The 18301-nt window shown below is 43.0% G+C and overlaps 1 protein-coding gene across 4 annotated transcripts in view; it reads right to left on the reverse strand.

Annotated features, from left to right (window-relative positions):
* Positions 1 to 18301, reverse strand: part of exoc1 (exocyst complex component 1) — a 95328-nt gene that overhangs the window by 73908 nt on the left and 3119 nt on the right. For all 4 annotated transcript variants that reach the window (XM_072252688.1, XM_072252687.1, XM_072252686.1 and 1 more), the window contains exon 2: positions 5030 to 5161. In XM_072252688.1, coding sequence (XP_072108789.1) covers positions 5030 to 5153 — 124 coding nt within the window. In that variant the 5' untranslated portion in view covers positions 5154 to 5161. The remainder of the gene's footprint in view (positions 1 to 5029; positions 5162 to 18301) is intronic.

Below are 18301 nucleotides of genomic sequence, written 5' to 3' on the forward strand. Positions count from 1 at the left end.
ACAAGTTTTACTATCTGGTAAATCCCAACTTTTAAGCCAGGTCCAAGGGCTTGATCTTCTAAAAATACATTTCTTCAATTGATCAAGGTTGTGCTAGGGCACCAAAAACAATCGTGAATTTCATCATTGATGTCTGCCTTCCCCAAGGTTTGGCTCCAAATACATGTGAAATGGTCCATGTTTTCCAGAAGTTTATCATGAACTTTTATTGTTTGGGGGGGGGGGCAGTATGGTGAAAAGGGAAAGTTGGCAGAGAACATTAGCCTTGTGAGCATCATTTACAAGGTCTATTCGTTCAAATTGTTTAGTAATTCAGTACATGATGTCATGGAACTCAATATAGACAAGTACCAATATGGTCTACACATCGCAACTTGAGTATAGAGGTTTGGGGGGAGGGAAAAAGGGAGGAGAAGAGACTCCAAGCCTGGCTGAAGCATAAAGGAGTAAGACACCCTCTACCTAGCAAATGTGCAGTCACTAGAGAATAAAGTTGAGGATCTGAGGTCAAGATTGCTGTATCAGAGAGAAATGAGAGATTGTTGTGTATTATGTGTAATTGAGACATGGCCTAATTCCAGATATGGCAATCAGACCTGATGGCTTGTCGATTCACAGGACGGACAGAACTGATTATTTGGAAAAGGCATTAGGCAGAGGTACGTGTTTCATGATAAATTCTAAGTGGTGCTCTGATGTGCCGATTTTGTTGATCTGGTGTTCCCCCAACTTTGAACACCTAGCAGTCAAATGCCGACCATTCTATTAACCTAGGGAGTTCATCTCCATAATCCTGTCTGCAAAACATACCACCAGTGACTGACTATAATTGAGGGCTTGGGATACTGCATGATGCCGTCTCCAAACAAGAAAAGGTCCATCCCAACGCATTTCAAGTTATAGTCAGAGATTTCAACCAGGCTTGTTTAAAGAAAACCCTGACCAACTACCTTCAGCATATAACCTGTATCACCAGAGGTCCCAACACATTTGACCCTCCCCACACTTGCCTACTGTTCCATGCCCAGACCACATTTAGGTAATTCTGATTACTTGGCTGTCCTTGATCCTGCATACAGGCAGAGGCTAAGATAGGACAACAAGGAGGTGATGGTGAGAGGCAGAGGAGTGGCTATGGAATCGCTTCGAGACAGTGGACTGGGCTGTGTTCAAGGCCTTATCTGTGGATCTGAATGAATATATCATGATTGTTATGGATTTTATTAAAACAGTTGCAGAGGAGAGTGTCCCCAGTAATTCATTCAGAATCTTCCCCAACCACAAGCCCTGGATGAACCATGAGATCAGCATTGTGCTGAGTGCCAGGTAAGAGGCATTCAAGTCTGGTGACTAAGAAAGTTGAAAGAGATCTGGGTATGATCTCCGGAAAGCCATCTCATGGGCGAAGTGGCAATTCCAGACTACACTTGAATCAATGAAGGATGCTCAACGGTTGTGGCAGGGCTTGAATGCTATCATCTCTTACAAAGTAAAGTAAAATAGCATAGGCAACAACAAGCCTTCACTTCCAGATGAGGTCAATGCCTTCAATACTCACCTTGATGATCAAAACATGGAGGGACCAGCAGGAACTCTACAGCCCCTGATGATCCTGTAGTTTCAGTCTCTTGAGGCCAAAGTGTTTGCAGATTTCAGGAGGGTGAACCCACAAAAAGCATGTGGCCCAGATAGGATACCTGGCCAAGTACCAAAGGCCTGTGCTAATCACTGGCTGGAGTGTTCACTCTCGCTGTGGCAGTCTGAGGTACCACCTGCTTCAAGCAGAATTCACTTACACCGATAAGTGAAGGTTACCACGTGGTAACCTGCCTCAATGACTATTGTCCAGCAGCACTAACATTCACAGTAATGAAGTGTTTTCAGAGGATGGTGATGAAACATATCAGCTCCTGCCTGAGAAGCAACTTCGATCTGCTCTAATTTGCCTACGGGGCAACAGCTCCACAGCATCTCATTGGTTCTCCACTCAACCCTGGAGCATCTGGACAGCAAAGATGCATACATCAGGATGCTCGTCATCAACTATAGCTTGGCATTCAATACCAAAAGCCCCTTAAAACTAATCACTAAGCTCTCAGACCTTGGCCTCAATACTTCCTTGTGCAATTGAATCCTTGATTTCATCACTTGCAGATCCCAGTCAGTTTGGATTGGTAACAACATCTCCTCCACAATCTCCATCAGCATAGGTGCACCACAAGGCTGTGAGTTTAGCCCCCGCTTTACTAACTTTACACTTATGACCGTGTGGTTAAGCACAGCTCCAATGCAATATTCGAGTTTGCTGATGACACTATTGTTGTAAGCTGAATCAAAGCTCGTGACGAATCAGCATATAGGATGGAGACTGAAAATCTGGCCGAGGTGCCACAACAACAACCACCTCTTACTCAATGCCAGCAAGACCAGGAGCTAATTATTGAGTGCAGGAGGAGGAAACCAGAGGTCATTAGCCAGTCCTCTTTGGAAAATCAGCGGTGGGGAGGGTAAACAAGTTTAAAATCCTCAGTACTATCATTTCCCTAGGCCCAGCACACAAATACAATTCCAAAGAAAGCATGGCGCGCCTCTTAGGAATTTGAAGATTTGGCATGACATCTAAAACTGACGAACTTCCATAGATGCCTAGTGTAGAGTACATTGACCGGCTGCATCACAGCGTGGTATGGAAACACCAGTGCCCTTGAACTGAAAATCCTACAAAAAGTCCCAGTCCATCACAGGTAAAGCCCTCCCCATCATTGAGCACATCTACACGAAGTGTTGTTGCAGGAAAGCAGCATCCATCATCAGGGACCCACACCACCAAGGTGATGTTCTCTTCTCTCTGTTGCCATTGGGAAGCAGATACAAAAGCCTCAGGACTCACACCACCAGGTCCAGGAGCAGTTATTACCCTTCAACTATCAAGCTCTTTAACCAGAGGGGATAACTGAACTGTTCCCAAAACCTACGGATGCAGTTTCAAGGACTCCATCTTAGGTCCTCGATATTTATTGCTGATTTATTATTTTTCTTTTTGTATTTGCACAGTTTGTTGTCTTTTGCACAATGGTTGAACACCCAAGTAGGTGCAGTCTTTCATTGATTCTATCAAGGTTATTTTTCTTTTATGGATTTATTGAGCATGCCTGCAAGAAAATGAATCTCAGGGTGACATGTATGTACTTTGATAATAAGTTTACTTTGAACTTTGAAACATAACAAAGATAAAAAGATTAACTTCAAAAGTGTAGGTATGACTATTGAAGGTAAGAGGCCTCTCTTTACATCGGTGGTACAGCCAGCAGTTTCAAATTCCTAGGAGTGCACATTTCACACAACTCCTCATGGGTCCAGAAAACATCCTATACCATTAGGAAAGCTCATCAACATCTCTACTTTCTGAGGAGGCTGAAGAGAGCTGGACTATGCACCTCTATACTCAAGTCCTTCTACAGATGTGCAGTAGAGAGCATCCTGACATGCTGCATCAGTGCATGGCACAGAAACTGCACTGCAGTGGACAGGAAGGCTCTACAACAGGTAGTCAAAATCGCCCAACGCATCGCCAACACCAGACTACCCACCTTCAAGAAGGGCGCCAGTAACATCCTGAAGGGTGCCACCCACACTTTCATGGACTCCTTGTATCCACTCCCATCAGGGAGGAGGCTATACAGCATTCAGCCGAGGACCACCAGACTCAAAAACAACTACTTTCCCCAAACAGTAAGGCTGATCAACACCTTCACCCACTAACCCACCCCCTCCGCTATTTTAACATTTCCTGTCAGAGTCACCTTATGTACATACGCCCCTGTGCCTACCATCAATTTAAGGACTATTGACTATATAAGCTATGTATTTATATTTATTCAGTTTATTTTTTTTTATCATTCTGTCCTTTATCTTATTGTTTATTTTTTGTGCTGCATCAGATCCAGAGTAACAATTATTTCATTCTCCTTGGGCTTTGTGGCTAAGTTTGCTGACGATACGAAGATAGGTGGAGGGGCCAGTTGTGCTGAGGAAACAGAGTCTGCAGAGAGACTTGGATAGATTGGAAGAATGGGCAGAAAAGTGGCAAATGAAGTACAATGTTGGAAAGTGTATGGTTATGCACTTTGGCAGAAAAAATAAACGGGCAGACTATTATTTAAATGGGGAAAGAATTCAAAGTTCTGAGATGCAACGGGACTTGGGAGTCCTCGTACAGGATACTCTTAAAGTTAACCTCCAGGTTGAGTCAGTAGTGAAGAAGGCGAATGCAATGTTGGCATTCATTTCTAGAGGAATAGAGTATTGGAGCAGGGATGTGATGTTGAGGCTCTATAAGGCGTTGGTGAGACCTCACTTGGAGTACCGTGGGCAGTTTTGGTCTCCTTATTTAAGAAAGGATGTGCTGACATTGGAGAGGGTACAGAGAAGATTCACTAGAATGATTCCGGGAATGAGAGGGTTAACATATGAGGAACGTTTGTCCACTCTTGGACTGTATTCCTTGGAGTTTAGAAGAATGAGGGAAGACCTCATAGAAACATTTTGAATATTAATAGGCATGGACAGAGTGGATGTGGCAAAGTTGTTTCCCATGATGGGAGTCTAGTACGAGAGGGCATGACTTAAGGATTGAAGGGCGCCCATTCAGAACAGAAATGCGAAGAAATTTTTTTAGTCAGAGGGTGGTGAATCTATGGAATTTGTTGCCACGGGCAGCAGTGGAGGCCAAGTCATTGGGTGTATTTAAGGCAGAGATTAATAGGTATCTGAGTAGCCAGGGCATCAAAGGTTATGGTGAGAAGGCGGGGGAGTGGGACTAAATAGGAGAATGGATCAGCTCATGATAAAATGGCGGAGCAGACTCGATGGGCCGAATGGCCTACTGCTGCTCCTTTGTCTTATGGTCTCACGAGCACTGGAAATGACATTAAACAATCCTGAATCTTATATTAACAAAAAAAAAGATTTTGATTGAAATAGAAGTATGTGCTAAAGAAACACAAATAAAAACCACATTCAACTGTACCTGTAGCACACAGAAAGCAGTTTTTTTTCTTTTTTCCCGCCTTGCATACATTGACAATGCTGAGCAATCGTTCATCATTTGGAGTGAAAATATCCCTCTGCAATGCGTGCTTGATTGCTGTCATTCTGAACACTAGCAAGAGAAAAAAAATTATTCATCAGTGCAAAATTACCTGTAAATTTAACTTCCATGATACCATAACTTATGGAGTACAAGCAATAGATGGCACTGTGGATTTGAGAAATGACTATTCACACCTTGCACACTGAGATCGGGGAGGAGGAAAGTTACGCGAAATGTACCTCACTTACATCAGAGAATTCTCCACCAGGTCTGAGATACAAAGAGTATTCACCCTTTGATGTGAATGGAAATGATCTAGGTACCAGCTGAACATTTTAAAGACATTTAAATTAATTATTATTGTAAAAATACTTCTATCTCTCGCCAAGAATGGTTCTTTGACCAGGGGCCAAACCTGACTTTTGAAGTTTGGAGAGGAAAGAGCTTCAATCAGGTCCACTGCCCGAGGATAAAAGGCAGTAGCAGGTCACGGCAACTTAATAGAGCTTCGACCAGTGACCAATTGGCCCCTGGGATTGATTAGCAAGAGCATATTAAAGGAAGGCAGGGGCAAGTGCAGAGGCCATCGGCACAGCATCTGAATGGATGTAGTCAGGTGGTGATCTTGAGGCTTTAGCTCTTCGAGGCTTCAGTCAGAGAAAGCAAAGGAAAAGGAAGCTCGTTTTCCCTCTCTTCTTTATATCTGTTGAACTAGGGCAGTAGAGATGCCAGGCAGGATAGCTGAATGCTCCTCTTGCGGGATGTGGGAAGGCGGGGAGACCTCCAGCGTTCCTGACCACAACTGCGAGAAGTGCATCCAGATGCAGCTTCTAACAAACCGCGTTAAGGAGTTGGAGCTGGAACTGAATGAACTCTGGATCATTTTTGAGGCTGAAGGGGTGATAGATAGGACATATAGAGAGGTAGTTACACCTAAGATGCAAGACATAGGAGGCTGGGTGACAGTCAGGAAGGGAAAAGGGATTAAGGGGCCAGTGTGGAGTACCCCTGTGGCCTTCCCCCTCAACAACAGGGATATCACTTTGGATGCTGTCGGGGGGGAATATGACTTACCAGAGGAAGATCACAGTGGTCAGGTCTCTGGCACTGAGTCTGTCTCTGTGATTCAGAAAAGAAGCGGGGAGAAGAGGCATGCTGTAGTGAATGGGATTTGTTCTTTAGGGGAATGTACAGGAGGTTCTGTGGGTGAGAACAAGGTTCCCAGATGGTATGTTGCCTCCTGGGTGCCAGGGGTCCAGGATATCTTGGATCAAGTCGTCAGTATTCTTAAATGGACAGGTGAACAGCCAGAAGTCATGGTCCATATAGGTACCATGACATGGGTAGATGAGTAACAAGGTTCTGCATGGGGAGTTCAGGGAATTGGGTGCTAAGTTAAAGGGCAGGACCTCCAGGATTGCAATCTCAGGATTAGAACATAGAACATAGAACAGTACAGCACAGTACAGGCCCTTCGGCCCACAATGTTGTGCCAACCCTCAAACCCTGCCTCCCATATAAGCACCCACCTTAGATTCCTCCATATACCTGTCTAGTAGTCTCTTAAACTTCACGAGTGTATCTGCCTCCACCACTGACTCAGGCAGTGCATTCCACGCACCAACCACTCTCTGAGTGAAAAACCTTCCTCTAATATTCCCCTTGAACTTCCCACCCCTTACCTTAAAGCCATGTCTTCTTGTATTGAGCAGTGGTGCCCTGGGGAAGAGGCGCTGGCTATCCACTCTATCTATTCCTCTTATTATCTTGTACACCTCTATCATGTCTCCTCTCATTCTCCTTCTCTCCAAAGAGTAAAGCCCTAGGTCCCTTAATCTCTGATCATAATGCATACTCTCTAAACTAGGCAGCATTCTGGTAAATCTCCTCTGTACCCTTTCCAATACTTCCACATCCTCCCTATAGTGAGGCGACCAGAACTGGACACAGTACTCCAAGTGTGGCCTAACCAGAGTTTTATAGAGCTGCATCATTACATCGCAACTCTTAAACTCTATCCCTCGACTTATGAAAGCTAACACCCCATAAGCTTTCTTAACTACCCTATCCACCAGGATTCCTACCCATGCCACATGCTAGTGAAGCCAGAACTAGGAAGATTATACAGTTTAACATGTGGCTAAGGAGTTGGTGTAGGAGAGAGGGCTTAAGATTTCTTTGCACCTGAACTGGAGGGGAACTAATACCCTAGCAGTAAGGTTAGTTAATGTTGCACAGAAGGATTTAAACTAGAGTTGCAAAGGGATGGAAACTAGTGTGCCAGAACAGTTAGTGGAGAGGTTGTGGAGGCAGATGTTGGTAGGACCTCAGACAAAGTTAGGAATCAACTAGTTGAATACAGTGTAACTAGTTTCCTGTGCTGCCTACATTTCAATGTAACTAGTATCGTAGAAACGGTGGGTAATGGTGCTGAAGATGAGGTAGCTGGTTTACAAACAAAGGCAATGTGTAGTGAGGAGAGGCTGTTGATCAGGCAAAATTGCTGTCAACAGGATGAGTTACAACGTAAAAAGCAGACAAAATGAGAAAAGGGTGAATACAGGACTGAAGGTGCTGTATCTGGATGCACTCAGTTTATGGAATAAGGTAGATGAACTTGCAGCACAGATGCAAATTGGCAGATATGATGCTGTAGGCATCACTAAATCGTGGTTGAAAGATTATAGCTGGTAGCTTAATGTCCAAGGATACACATTATATCGAATGAATAATCAGGAAGGAAGAGGGGGCAACGCTGCTCTTTCGGTAAAAATGAAATCAAATCATTAGAAAGAGGTGACATAGGGTCGAAAGGTTTTGAATCATTGTGGATAGATCTGAACTGCAAGGATAAAATGACTCTGATGGGAGTTGTATACAGACCCCCAAACAGTAGTAAGGATGTGACCTACAAATTACAATGGGAGATAGAAAATGCATTCCAAAAGTACAATATTACATACCTGCGATATGCAGGTAGCTCGGGAAAATCAGATTTGTGCTAAATTCCAGAAGAGCAAATTTCTAGAGTGTCTATGAGATGGCTTTTTAGAGCAGCTCATGGTTGAGCCCACTAGACAATCAGCTATTCTGGATTGGGTATAGTGCAATGAACCAGAATTGATTAGAGAGCTGAAGGTAAAAGAACCCTGAGGGGAAATGATCATAATATGATCGAATTCACCATGAAATCTGAGACACAGAAGCTAAAGTCAGATGTATCAATACTGCAGCAGGGTAAAGGGAATTACAGAGGCATGAGAGAGGAGTTGGCCAAAATTGATTGGAAAAGAACGCTGGCACGGACGACAGCAGAGTTGCAAGGGCTGGAATTTCTGGAAGCAATTCGGAAGGCACAAAATATTTACATCCCAAAGACGTAAAAGTATGCTAAAGGCAAGATGACCCAACTGTGGTTAACAAGTCAAAGCCAACATAGAAGCCAAAGAGAGGGCATATAATAGAGCAAAAATTAGTGGGAAGTCAGAGGATTGGGAAGCTTTTAAAAACCAACAGAAGATAACTAAAAAAGTCATTAGAAGGTAAAGGTGGAATACAGAAGTAAGCTAGCCAACAATATTAAAGAGGGTACCAAAGGTTTCTTCAGATACATAAAGTGTAAAAGAGAGGCAATATCAGACTGCTGGAAAACAATACTGGTGAGGTAGTAATGGGGGCAACAAAATGATGGACAAACTGAATAAGTACTTTGCATCAGTCTTCATTGTGGAAGACACAAGCAGTATGGTGGAAGTTGCAGGTGTCAGGAGTCATGAGATGTGTGAAGATACCATAACTAGAGAGGAGGTTCTTGGGGGAAACTGAAAGTTCTGAAGATGGATAAGTCACCTGTACCAGACGGTGTACACCCCAGGGTTCCAAAAGAGGTGGCTGAAGAGATTATGGAGCCAATAGTAATGACCTTTCAAGAATTACTAGATTCTGGAATGGTTCCAGAGAAATGGAAAATGGCAAATGTAACTCCGCCCTTCAAAAAGGGAGAGAAGCAGAAGAAAGGAAACTATAGGTCAGTTAGTCTGACCTCAGTGGTTGGGAAGACGTTGGAATTGATTACTAATGATGAGGTCTCAGGGTTCTTGGAGGCAATGATAAAATGGGCCACAGTCAGCTTGGCTTCCTGAAGGGAAAATCTTGCCTGACAAATGTGTTGGAGTTCTTTGAAGAAATAACAAGCAGGATAGACAGAAGAGAATCAGTTAATATTGTGTACTTGGATTTTCAGAAGGCTTTTGACAAAGAGCCACACATGAGGCTGCTTAACAAGCTACGAACCCTTAATATTGCATGGATACAGCAGTGGCTGACTGGCAGGAGGCAAAGAGTGAGAATAAAGGGAGCCTTTTCTGGTTGACAGCTGGAGACTAGTGATGTTCCACAGGAGTCTGTGTTGAGAACGATTATTTTTACATTATATCTCAATGATCTGGATGATAGAATTGATGGCTTTGTTACAAAGTTTGCAGACAATATGAAGAAAGGTGGAGGGGCAGGTAGTTTTGAGGAAGTAGAGGGGCCTTTGTTGGCCACCCAGGCCTGAGTCGACGTAGTAGTAGTAGCAGTAGAGGGGCTACAGAAGGACTACGACTGATTTGGAGAATGGGCAAAGAAATGGCAAATAGAATACAGTGTCAAGAAGTGTATGGTCATGCACTGGTCAGAAGAAATGAAAGGGCTGACAATTTTCTAAATGAAGAGAAAATACAAAAACTTGAGGTGAAAATTGATTTGGGAATCCTTGCGCAGGATTCCCTGAAGGTTAATTTGAAAGTTGGGTCCATGGTGAGGAAGGCAAATGTAATGTTAGTATTCATTTCGGACTAGAACATAAAAGCAAGGAATGTTGAAACTTTATAAAGCACTGGTGCGGCCTCACTTTGAGTATTACGAGCAGGTTTGCGCCTCTTATCTTAGAAAGGATGTGCTGAAACTGGTGACGGTTCAAAAGAGATCACAAAAATGATTTTAGGATTGAATGGCTTGTCATATGAAGAGCGTTTGCTGGCTCTGGGCCTGTATTCACTAGAATTCAGAAGAAAGAGGGGTGACCTCATTGAAACCTATCGAATGGTGAAAGGCCTTGATAGAGTGGATGTGGACAGAATGTTTCCTATGGTGCAAGACTCTAAGGCTACGTCCACAGTATGCCAGATAATTTTGAAAACGAAGCCTTCTCTCTTCGTTTTGACCTTCTGTCCACACAGAAATGGCGTTTTCATCTCTCGAAAACGGAGATCTTCAAAAACACTCTCCAGAGTGTGTAAATTTGAAAACAATTGTTTCGCGTTGTAGTGTGGACAGGATAAACGGACAGATTTAAAATAGTTGTCATGACAACACCACAACAACAATACTTTTTCTGCTTCTGCTTGGGACTGCGCAAGCACTGCCCGATGGGGCTGTTCTTGGTTCTCCAAAATATTCCGCATGGAATTTAAACTGTAGGTGGTTTTCAAGCTGGTCCCCTCGGTTTCAGTTTGCATCTTCTGTTCCTCTGTCCGTACCCTCTGGTCTCCTAGTCTGCGGTGGTCGTACCCCCGATCTCCTGTACCCCAGGGTCTCCAAGCCGGCACTGTCGCTGACTGACCACCACTGTTATAACGCGCAGTCGGTGTGAACGGCGTGAGAATTAAATTGTAAACTGAGCTTTTCTGACTAGATCCCCTACATTGATTTGATTGAATCTATCTTTAAAAATATTAATGTCAGAAATACTGCGCCGGTCTGGCGGCAGAAGATTCCACTCTCTTGGTTCTTGATACTCCAAAATATTCCGCATGGAATTTAAACTCGAGGTGGCGGAGGGTGGGCTTAAGAAGGCCATTTTTGAAGAAGAAAAGCTGCCTTAAATTTAATTGGGTTTGGTTGTGTGACTGTGTTAGGATTAAGCTTATTCCATGCTTTAATTGTGCGGGGGGGGGGAATGAATTGCTGTACACATCTGAGTTGGTAATTAATATTTCAAATTGAGTTGAGTGCCCTCTTCTGCTCCTAATAGGTTTGGGTTTGATGTGGGATTGGTAGTCTATGTTGAGTTGACCATTTAACATTTTGTAATTGTTGATATTGTTGACCTTGGGTAAAGGATGGCTTCATGCATGTGTTGTTTCCTTTAATGTCTACATTAATAGCTTGTTTGGAATTAAACATCTCCACTGCTTTGCTGACTTTGTAGTCGTTTGTAACTCATAGAAACAGCTCGACTTCATTGTCTGTCTAAACAAAGAAGTCCGGTCTGCTTTCTCCAGCGGAGGTTTTCTTTGACATTTTTGAAAACTTTCTTTTGCTGTTGTAGGTACTCTAGTCTTTGACCAATGGAAATAGCACAATGCCACCGCAGAAACATAAATTTTATACCGTTTCCTCTTCGCTCGTTTTCTGTAGATGTGTCTGTGCATGCCCAGTAGGAGGAGATTCGCCCACATATCTGTTTTAGTGTGGACAGAGAATTTTGAAAAATGCCTAGTGTGGATGCCTGTCGTTTTTACTCGAAACCGGTGTTTTCAAGATTATCCGGTCTAGTGTGGACGTAGCCTAAATTCAGAGGACCAAGCCTCAGAATAGAGGCGCATCCTTTAGGAATGGAGATGAGGAGAAATTTCCTTAGCCAGAGTGGTGAATCTGTGGAATTCTTTGCCTCAGGCAGTTGTGGAGGCCAAGTCTTTATGTATATTTGAGGCAGTGGTTGATGGATTTTTGATTGGTCATGGGGAGAAGGCAAGAGATTGGAGCTAGAAGAAAACTAGATCAGCTATGATTGAAATGGTGGAGCAGACTGGATGGGTTGAATGACCTAGTTTTGCTCCTATACCTCCTGCTCTTAAAATCTCGAATTAACTTGTTAATTTATATATACAAAAGATCTTCGCAAAAGTGAACTGCTTAGAGGAAGTGCTTTAAAAGTATTTTATTTATAGTTACTCAAATTTTTTTTTGCTGTGTGGTTTTAGAATTTTCTAAATGCTTCTGAATTTCTCAGAAACATTTAGCAATTTGTCAAAAAAAAAACCACTATTTGGTCATTCTGGCTTAGTTACGGAGAATTACTTTACTGCTTGTCAAAATTTCTACTCAACACACACAAAATGCTAGAGGAACTCAGCCGGCCAGGCAGCATCTATGGAAAGGAGTAAACAGTCAACTTTTTGAGCCAAGACGAGTTCTGATGAAGGGTCTCGGCCCAAAAGTTGACTGTTTCCTCTTTTCCATAGGTGCTGCCTGGCTGGCTCAGTTCCTCCAACATTTTGTGTGCATTGCTTTGGATTTCCAGCATCTGCAGATTTTCTTGTTTATTTTTACTGATATTACTTGCAAACCTGATTTTGACATGGTGGAATTTAATCTGGAAGAACTCTCCTTAAGGCTTGTAACCTTTCTACTGGGAAGAACTCCCAAGGCAAGCTTGTTCTTTTCATCAAAAAAAGTTCAACCCTGAACAAATAGTGCTCACTAATGGCTGCATAACATGGCCAAATTATGTCTCTCAAGATGCTGCACAGAAAACTAGTCACAGAGGCTTATAAAACTGTGACATGAATTGCATGGTCTTGTATTCTGGCGTTCAAGATCAATGCTGACATTCATTACTCTTAGCTATTCTTTTTATCCTTGCCCACTTGACTTAATTACCTCTTTTCAGAGTTATTTAAATCTTGCTGCTGTTCTTCCTATCTTATCAGGTGCTTTAAACACAGAATTGATTATCTCACTCTGCCCCGTGTTTAGTTCCAACAGCTAGAGTTTCTTCTTTCACAATTAATATCCCTTTGAACCAACAAAATTTATTTCTTGGCAAACTTGTATAAGCATCTTCATTTGATCAACAACATCACTAATTAATATGGTAAAACACCAACGCCCCAATACAGTTTCCTTTCTTTCTTGAAAAGTTTCAAACTGCTTAACTACTTAGGTAATTTTGAGATAAAGCGCAAACAAGCCTTTCGGCCCAACAAGCCACACAACCCAGCAACTCACTTACTTAATCCAAGCTTAATTACAGGGCAATGTACGCTGACCAATTATCCTACTAACCAGTATGTATTTAAAATGCGAGAGAAAACTATCAAGAGGAAAGCCTCGCTTATACAGGGGGTGGACGTACAAACTTCTTGCAGACGCCAGAACTTAACCCAAACTCCGATGCCCTGAGCTGCAATAACATCAGCAGCTATGCTATTGTGGCAGCAGACTTTCGAAGAGCAAACTCTTCGAAGTAAGCACAAAGCCACCCAACACAAAAAATTTCTATCTTTACTTCAAAAGAATATTACAATGTAGTTGAACTACTCATCAACAAGACACAGCAAATTCATTTTAACTCATATTTTGCTTTGATTAGATTAGATAAAACAGAATCAGCAACCAAAATGAAACATCTTTTCACTCAGTTAAGGGAAAGGAAAAATTGCAGATTCCAATGATCTGAAACAGATGGAAATTAAAATCAAAGAGCAATACAGCATGGACACAGACCTTTTAGCACAACCAGTCCATGTAGTTCACCCAACTAGCCCAAGTTTCCTCTAATCAGTCAGTGTCCCTCTCAGCCTTGGCCCTGTGTGTACCTATCCAAGTTCTCCTTAAATGATACAATTTCATCTGCCTCACCCACTTCCTCTGTCAACTCGATCCATATACTCAGCACAGAAAAAGTTGCCTCTCAAGTGCCTTTTAAATTTTTCCCCTCTCACCCTTAATCTATGCTCCCTTGGTTTTGGAATACCTTACCCTGGATAAAAGACTACTACCATCCACTTTATCTAAGCCCCTCATGAACTGTTGAGGATTACTTTCCACACAAAAAGACATGCTGACTCCTCCTAAGCAGACTCCCTATCCAAATTCTGTCCATCAGAATTCTCTACAATGACTTCCCACTACTGACATCACACTGACCAATCTGTAGATTCCCAGCTTGTCTTTGCTACCCTTAAATAACAGTGGCACACCAGCCACCTTCTAGTCTTTAGTAACTTCTCTACTGGCCAACAACGTAATTTCTCTGCAATTTCTTCTCCAGCTTCCCAGCAAGTCTGAGGATGCACTGGGGAGTTAACCTGCTGTAGGGTTGCAAACAACTCCTCTTTGGTATTGTGAGTGTCCTTCAAAATATCTTATTTTCCTTAACTCTGGAGCTACTATAGTTTCCTCCTCAGTAAACACATTGGAGAAATATCCACTAAAAATCCCACCAATTTCCTGCAGCTCAAGACATAGAAATGTAGGTTCCGTACTGATCTCCAAGGGGAACTACAATCTCCCTAGCCATCGTTTTTTTACACTTAATATAGCTATAGAATCTCGTGACCTTCATTATCCTTACCGGCCAGGTCCATCTCATGCCCTCTCTTTGCCTTCCCAATTTTCCTCAAGAATATTCTTAATCTTCTTATAGTCATCCAGTGATCCACTCATCCCTGACCTCCTAAACCAAAACAATGTTTCCCCCTTTTTCTTGACCAGAGCCTCAGTATTTCTCATTAGCCAAGGTTCCCTAAACTTGCCAGGTTTACCATACATTCTAACAGAAACATGCTGCTACTGGGCTCTTGGTATAACACTCTTAAAAGCTTCCCACTTCCCATCTTTTCCCTTCAAATATGTTCACTCAATTGACGTCTGCTAGTCCCCACTTCATTCCCTCAAAATTAGCCTTGCTCTAGTTTACGGCCCTAAATTGTGAACCTACTCTCTCTTTTTCCATCAGTATCTTAAAACGAGTAGAACTACAGTCAATAGAGGCAAAGAGATCTCTAAACGCCACTTCTGTTACATGACCCCATTTCATTCCTTAACAGGAAGTACAGTTCTGCACTCTCGCAAGTAAGGCCCTCTATGAACAACTTCCCTACATATCTGCTCAAGTTCCCACTGTCTACTGGGGTGGGTCTATAAATACTGCGCTACCAGAGTGACCCTCCCCTGATTATTTCTAAGCTCTATCCATATGGTCTCCCGCCAAGAATACCATCTAAGTAATACTGCTGTGTCCTTCCTTATCTTAAAGCCAACACCCCCTTCTTACTTAACTGTTTCTTTACTACGCCTATAGTAACTGTATCCTGAAATACTGAGCTACCAGTGCAGCTCTCCTTTCAGTCATGTTTGCTGTGGTTATAACATTCCAGTTCTCAGAGCCAATCTATGCTCTGAGTGTATCTGCCTTATCCGTCAAGCCTCGTGCATTGAAATAAACACAGTTTAACTGGGTATTCCTTTCCTTCCCTTTACTGTGCCCCTGGATATGCTGATTACTATAGCTTTATCGCACAACTTGCTCCTGTTCAGAGTCCCATCCCCCTGCCAATTTAGTTTAAACTCCCCCATGTAGCATTAGACAATTTTCTGGGAAGACAGCAGCTCCCCTGTTCAAATGTCACTTTTTCCCTCTTGTACAGGTCACCTCTACTCCAGTAGGGATCCCAGTGGTCCAAGAACTGAATCCCTGCCCCCTACACCAGCTTCTCAACCTCAAATTCATCTGGCCTATTTTCCTATTTCTAAGCTCATGAGCACATGGATCTTGGTGTAATCTGGAGATCATCGCCCTCGAGGTCCTGCTTCTTACCTTACACCCTATGCTCATTCTGCAGAATCTCATTCGTTTTTGATGTTGTTTATAACAACATGTACCCTGATCTCTGGTCATTTGCCCTTCCAATTGAGACTTCTCTGCAGTGAATTGGTGTGGAAGCTTGTGTCAAATTTCAGCAAGTCAGGCAGCATCTGCACAGAAAGAAAACAGCTAAAAGGCGGAAGGATGGGTGAGTAAGTTTGCGGATGACACGAAGATTGGAGGAGTTGTGGATGGAGCTGTAGGTTGTCGAAGGCTATAAGAGGATATAGACAGGATGCAGAGTTGGACAGGAAAGCAGCAGATGGAGTTCAATCTGGATAAGTGTGAGGTGATGCATTTTGAAAGGACAAACCAGAAGGCTGAGTACAGGGTTAATGGTCAGTTACTTAAGAGTGTGGATGAACAGAGGGACCTTGGGGTTCAAATCCATACAAACTTCAAGGTCGCTGCACAGGTTGATAGGACAGTTAAGAAGGCCTTATGTGATGCTAGGCTTCATTAATAGGGGGAGATTGAGTTCAAGAGTAGAGAGGTCATGTTGCAACTCTACAAATCTCTGGTGAGACCACACTTAGACAATAGACAATAGGAGCAGAAGTAGGCCATTTGGCCCTTCGAGCCAGCACCGCCACTCCACCATGAGCTAAACTATTCTCCCATCTAGTTCCAATTTCTGGCTTTTTCCCCCATATCCCTTGATACCCTGACTAATTAGATACCTATCAATCTCCTCCTCAAACACCCTCAATGATCGGGCCTCCACAGCTGTATGCGGCAACGAACTCCATAAATCCACGCCCCTCTGGCTAAAAAAAATTCTCCTCGACTCTGTTTTAAACGGGTACCCTCTAATTCTAAGACTGTGGCCTCTTGTCCTGGACTCACCCACCAAGGGAAACAGCCTTTTCACATCTACTCTGTCCAACCCTTTCAACATTCGAAATGTTTCTATGAAATCACCTCTCATTCTTCTATACTCTAATGAATACAGTCCAAGAGCTGACAAACGCACCTCATATGTCAGCCACTGCATTCCAGGAATCATCCTCGTAAATCTTCTCTGAACTCTCTCCAACATCAGTACATCCCTTCTCAGATAGGGGGCCCAAGACTCCACGCAGTATTCCAGATGAGGTTTCACCAGCGCCCCATAGAGCTTCATCAACACCTCCTTACTCTTATACACTATTCCTCTTGAAATAAATGCCATCATAGCATTTGCTTTCGTTACTGCTGATCTAACCTGGTGGTTAACCTTTAGGGTATCCTGCACAAGGACCCCCAAGTCCCTTTGCACTTCCAATTTTTGAATTTTCTCCCCATCCAAATAATAATCTGCCCGATTATTTCTTCTCCCAAAATGTACAACCGTACATTTCTCAACATTGTATCTCATCTGCCATTTCTTTGCCCACTCTCCTAAACTGCCCAAGTCTCTCTGCAACCTTTCCATTTCTTCAACACTTCCTGCTCCTCCACCTATCTTGGTGTCATCCGCAAACATAACCACAGAACCATTTAATCCATAATCTAAATAATCGATATACATTGTAAAAAGAAGCGGCCCCAACACCGACCCCTGCGGAACACCACTAGTAAGCAGCAACCAATCAGAATAGGATCCCTTTATTCCTACCCTTTGCTTTCTGCCTATCAGCCAATGCTCCACCCATTCCAATATCTTTCCTATAATTCCATGGGCTCTCATCTTATTAAGCAGCCTGATATGCAACACCTTATCCAAGGCCTTTTGAAAATCCGAATACACAACATCAACAGCCTCTCCCTTGTCAACCTTATCTGAGATTACCTCAAAAAATTCCAACAGGCTGGTGAGGCAGGATCTTCCCTTCACGAAACCATGCTAGCTTGGGCCTATCTTGTCATGCACCTTGAGGTACTTCATAATCTCGTCCTTGAGGATCGACTCCAATAACTTTCCAACTACTGATGTCAGACTAATAGGTCTGTAATTTTCTTTTTGCTGCCTCCCTCCTTTCTTAAACAGCAGAACTACATTTGCGACCTTCCAGTCCTCCAGAACTACGCCAGAGTCTACTGATTCCCGGAAGATCATTTCCAATGCCTACACAATCTCCAAAGCCACCTGCTTCAGAACCCGTGGGTGCACCTCATCCAGTCCAGGAGACTTATCTATTCTTAGTCCATTTAGCTTCCCAAGCACTTTCTCTCTAGTAATCTTGACTGTACCTAATTCTATTCCCTGAGACCTCTGGCTATCAGGTATGTTGCTAATGTCTTACGTGTTGTAAGACAAAAGTAAGCTTAATGTTGCTAAGCTTACTTTTCCAATCGACTTGGGCCAGTTCCTCTCTCATACTACTGTAATTTCCTTTGTTCCACAGAAATATCAATACATCTGATACCAGCTTCTCCTTTTCAAATTTGAAACTGAACTCAATTATATTATGATCACTACTTCCAAGGGGTTCCATTACCTCCAGCTCCCTAATCGCCTCAGGTTCATTACACAGCATCTAATCAAAAACAGCAGATCCCCTGGTGGGCTTAAGAGTATTGTGTTCAGTTCTGGTCACCTCATTATAGGAAGGAAGTGGAAGCTATGGAGAGGGTGCAGAGGAGATTTACCA

This window comes from Mobula birostris, chromosome 3, assembly GCF_030028105.1.
Source record: "Mobula birostris isolate sMobBir1 chromosome 3, sMobBir1.hap1, whole genome shotgun sequence".
Lineage (NCBI taxonomy): Eukaryota > Metazoa > Chordata > Chondrichthyes > Myliobatiformes > Myliobatidae > Mobula > Mobula birostris.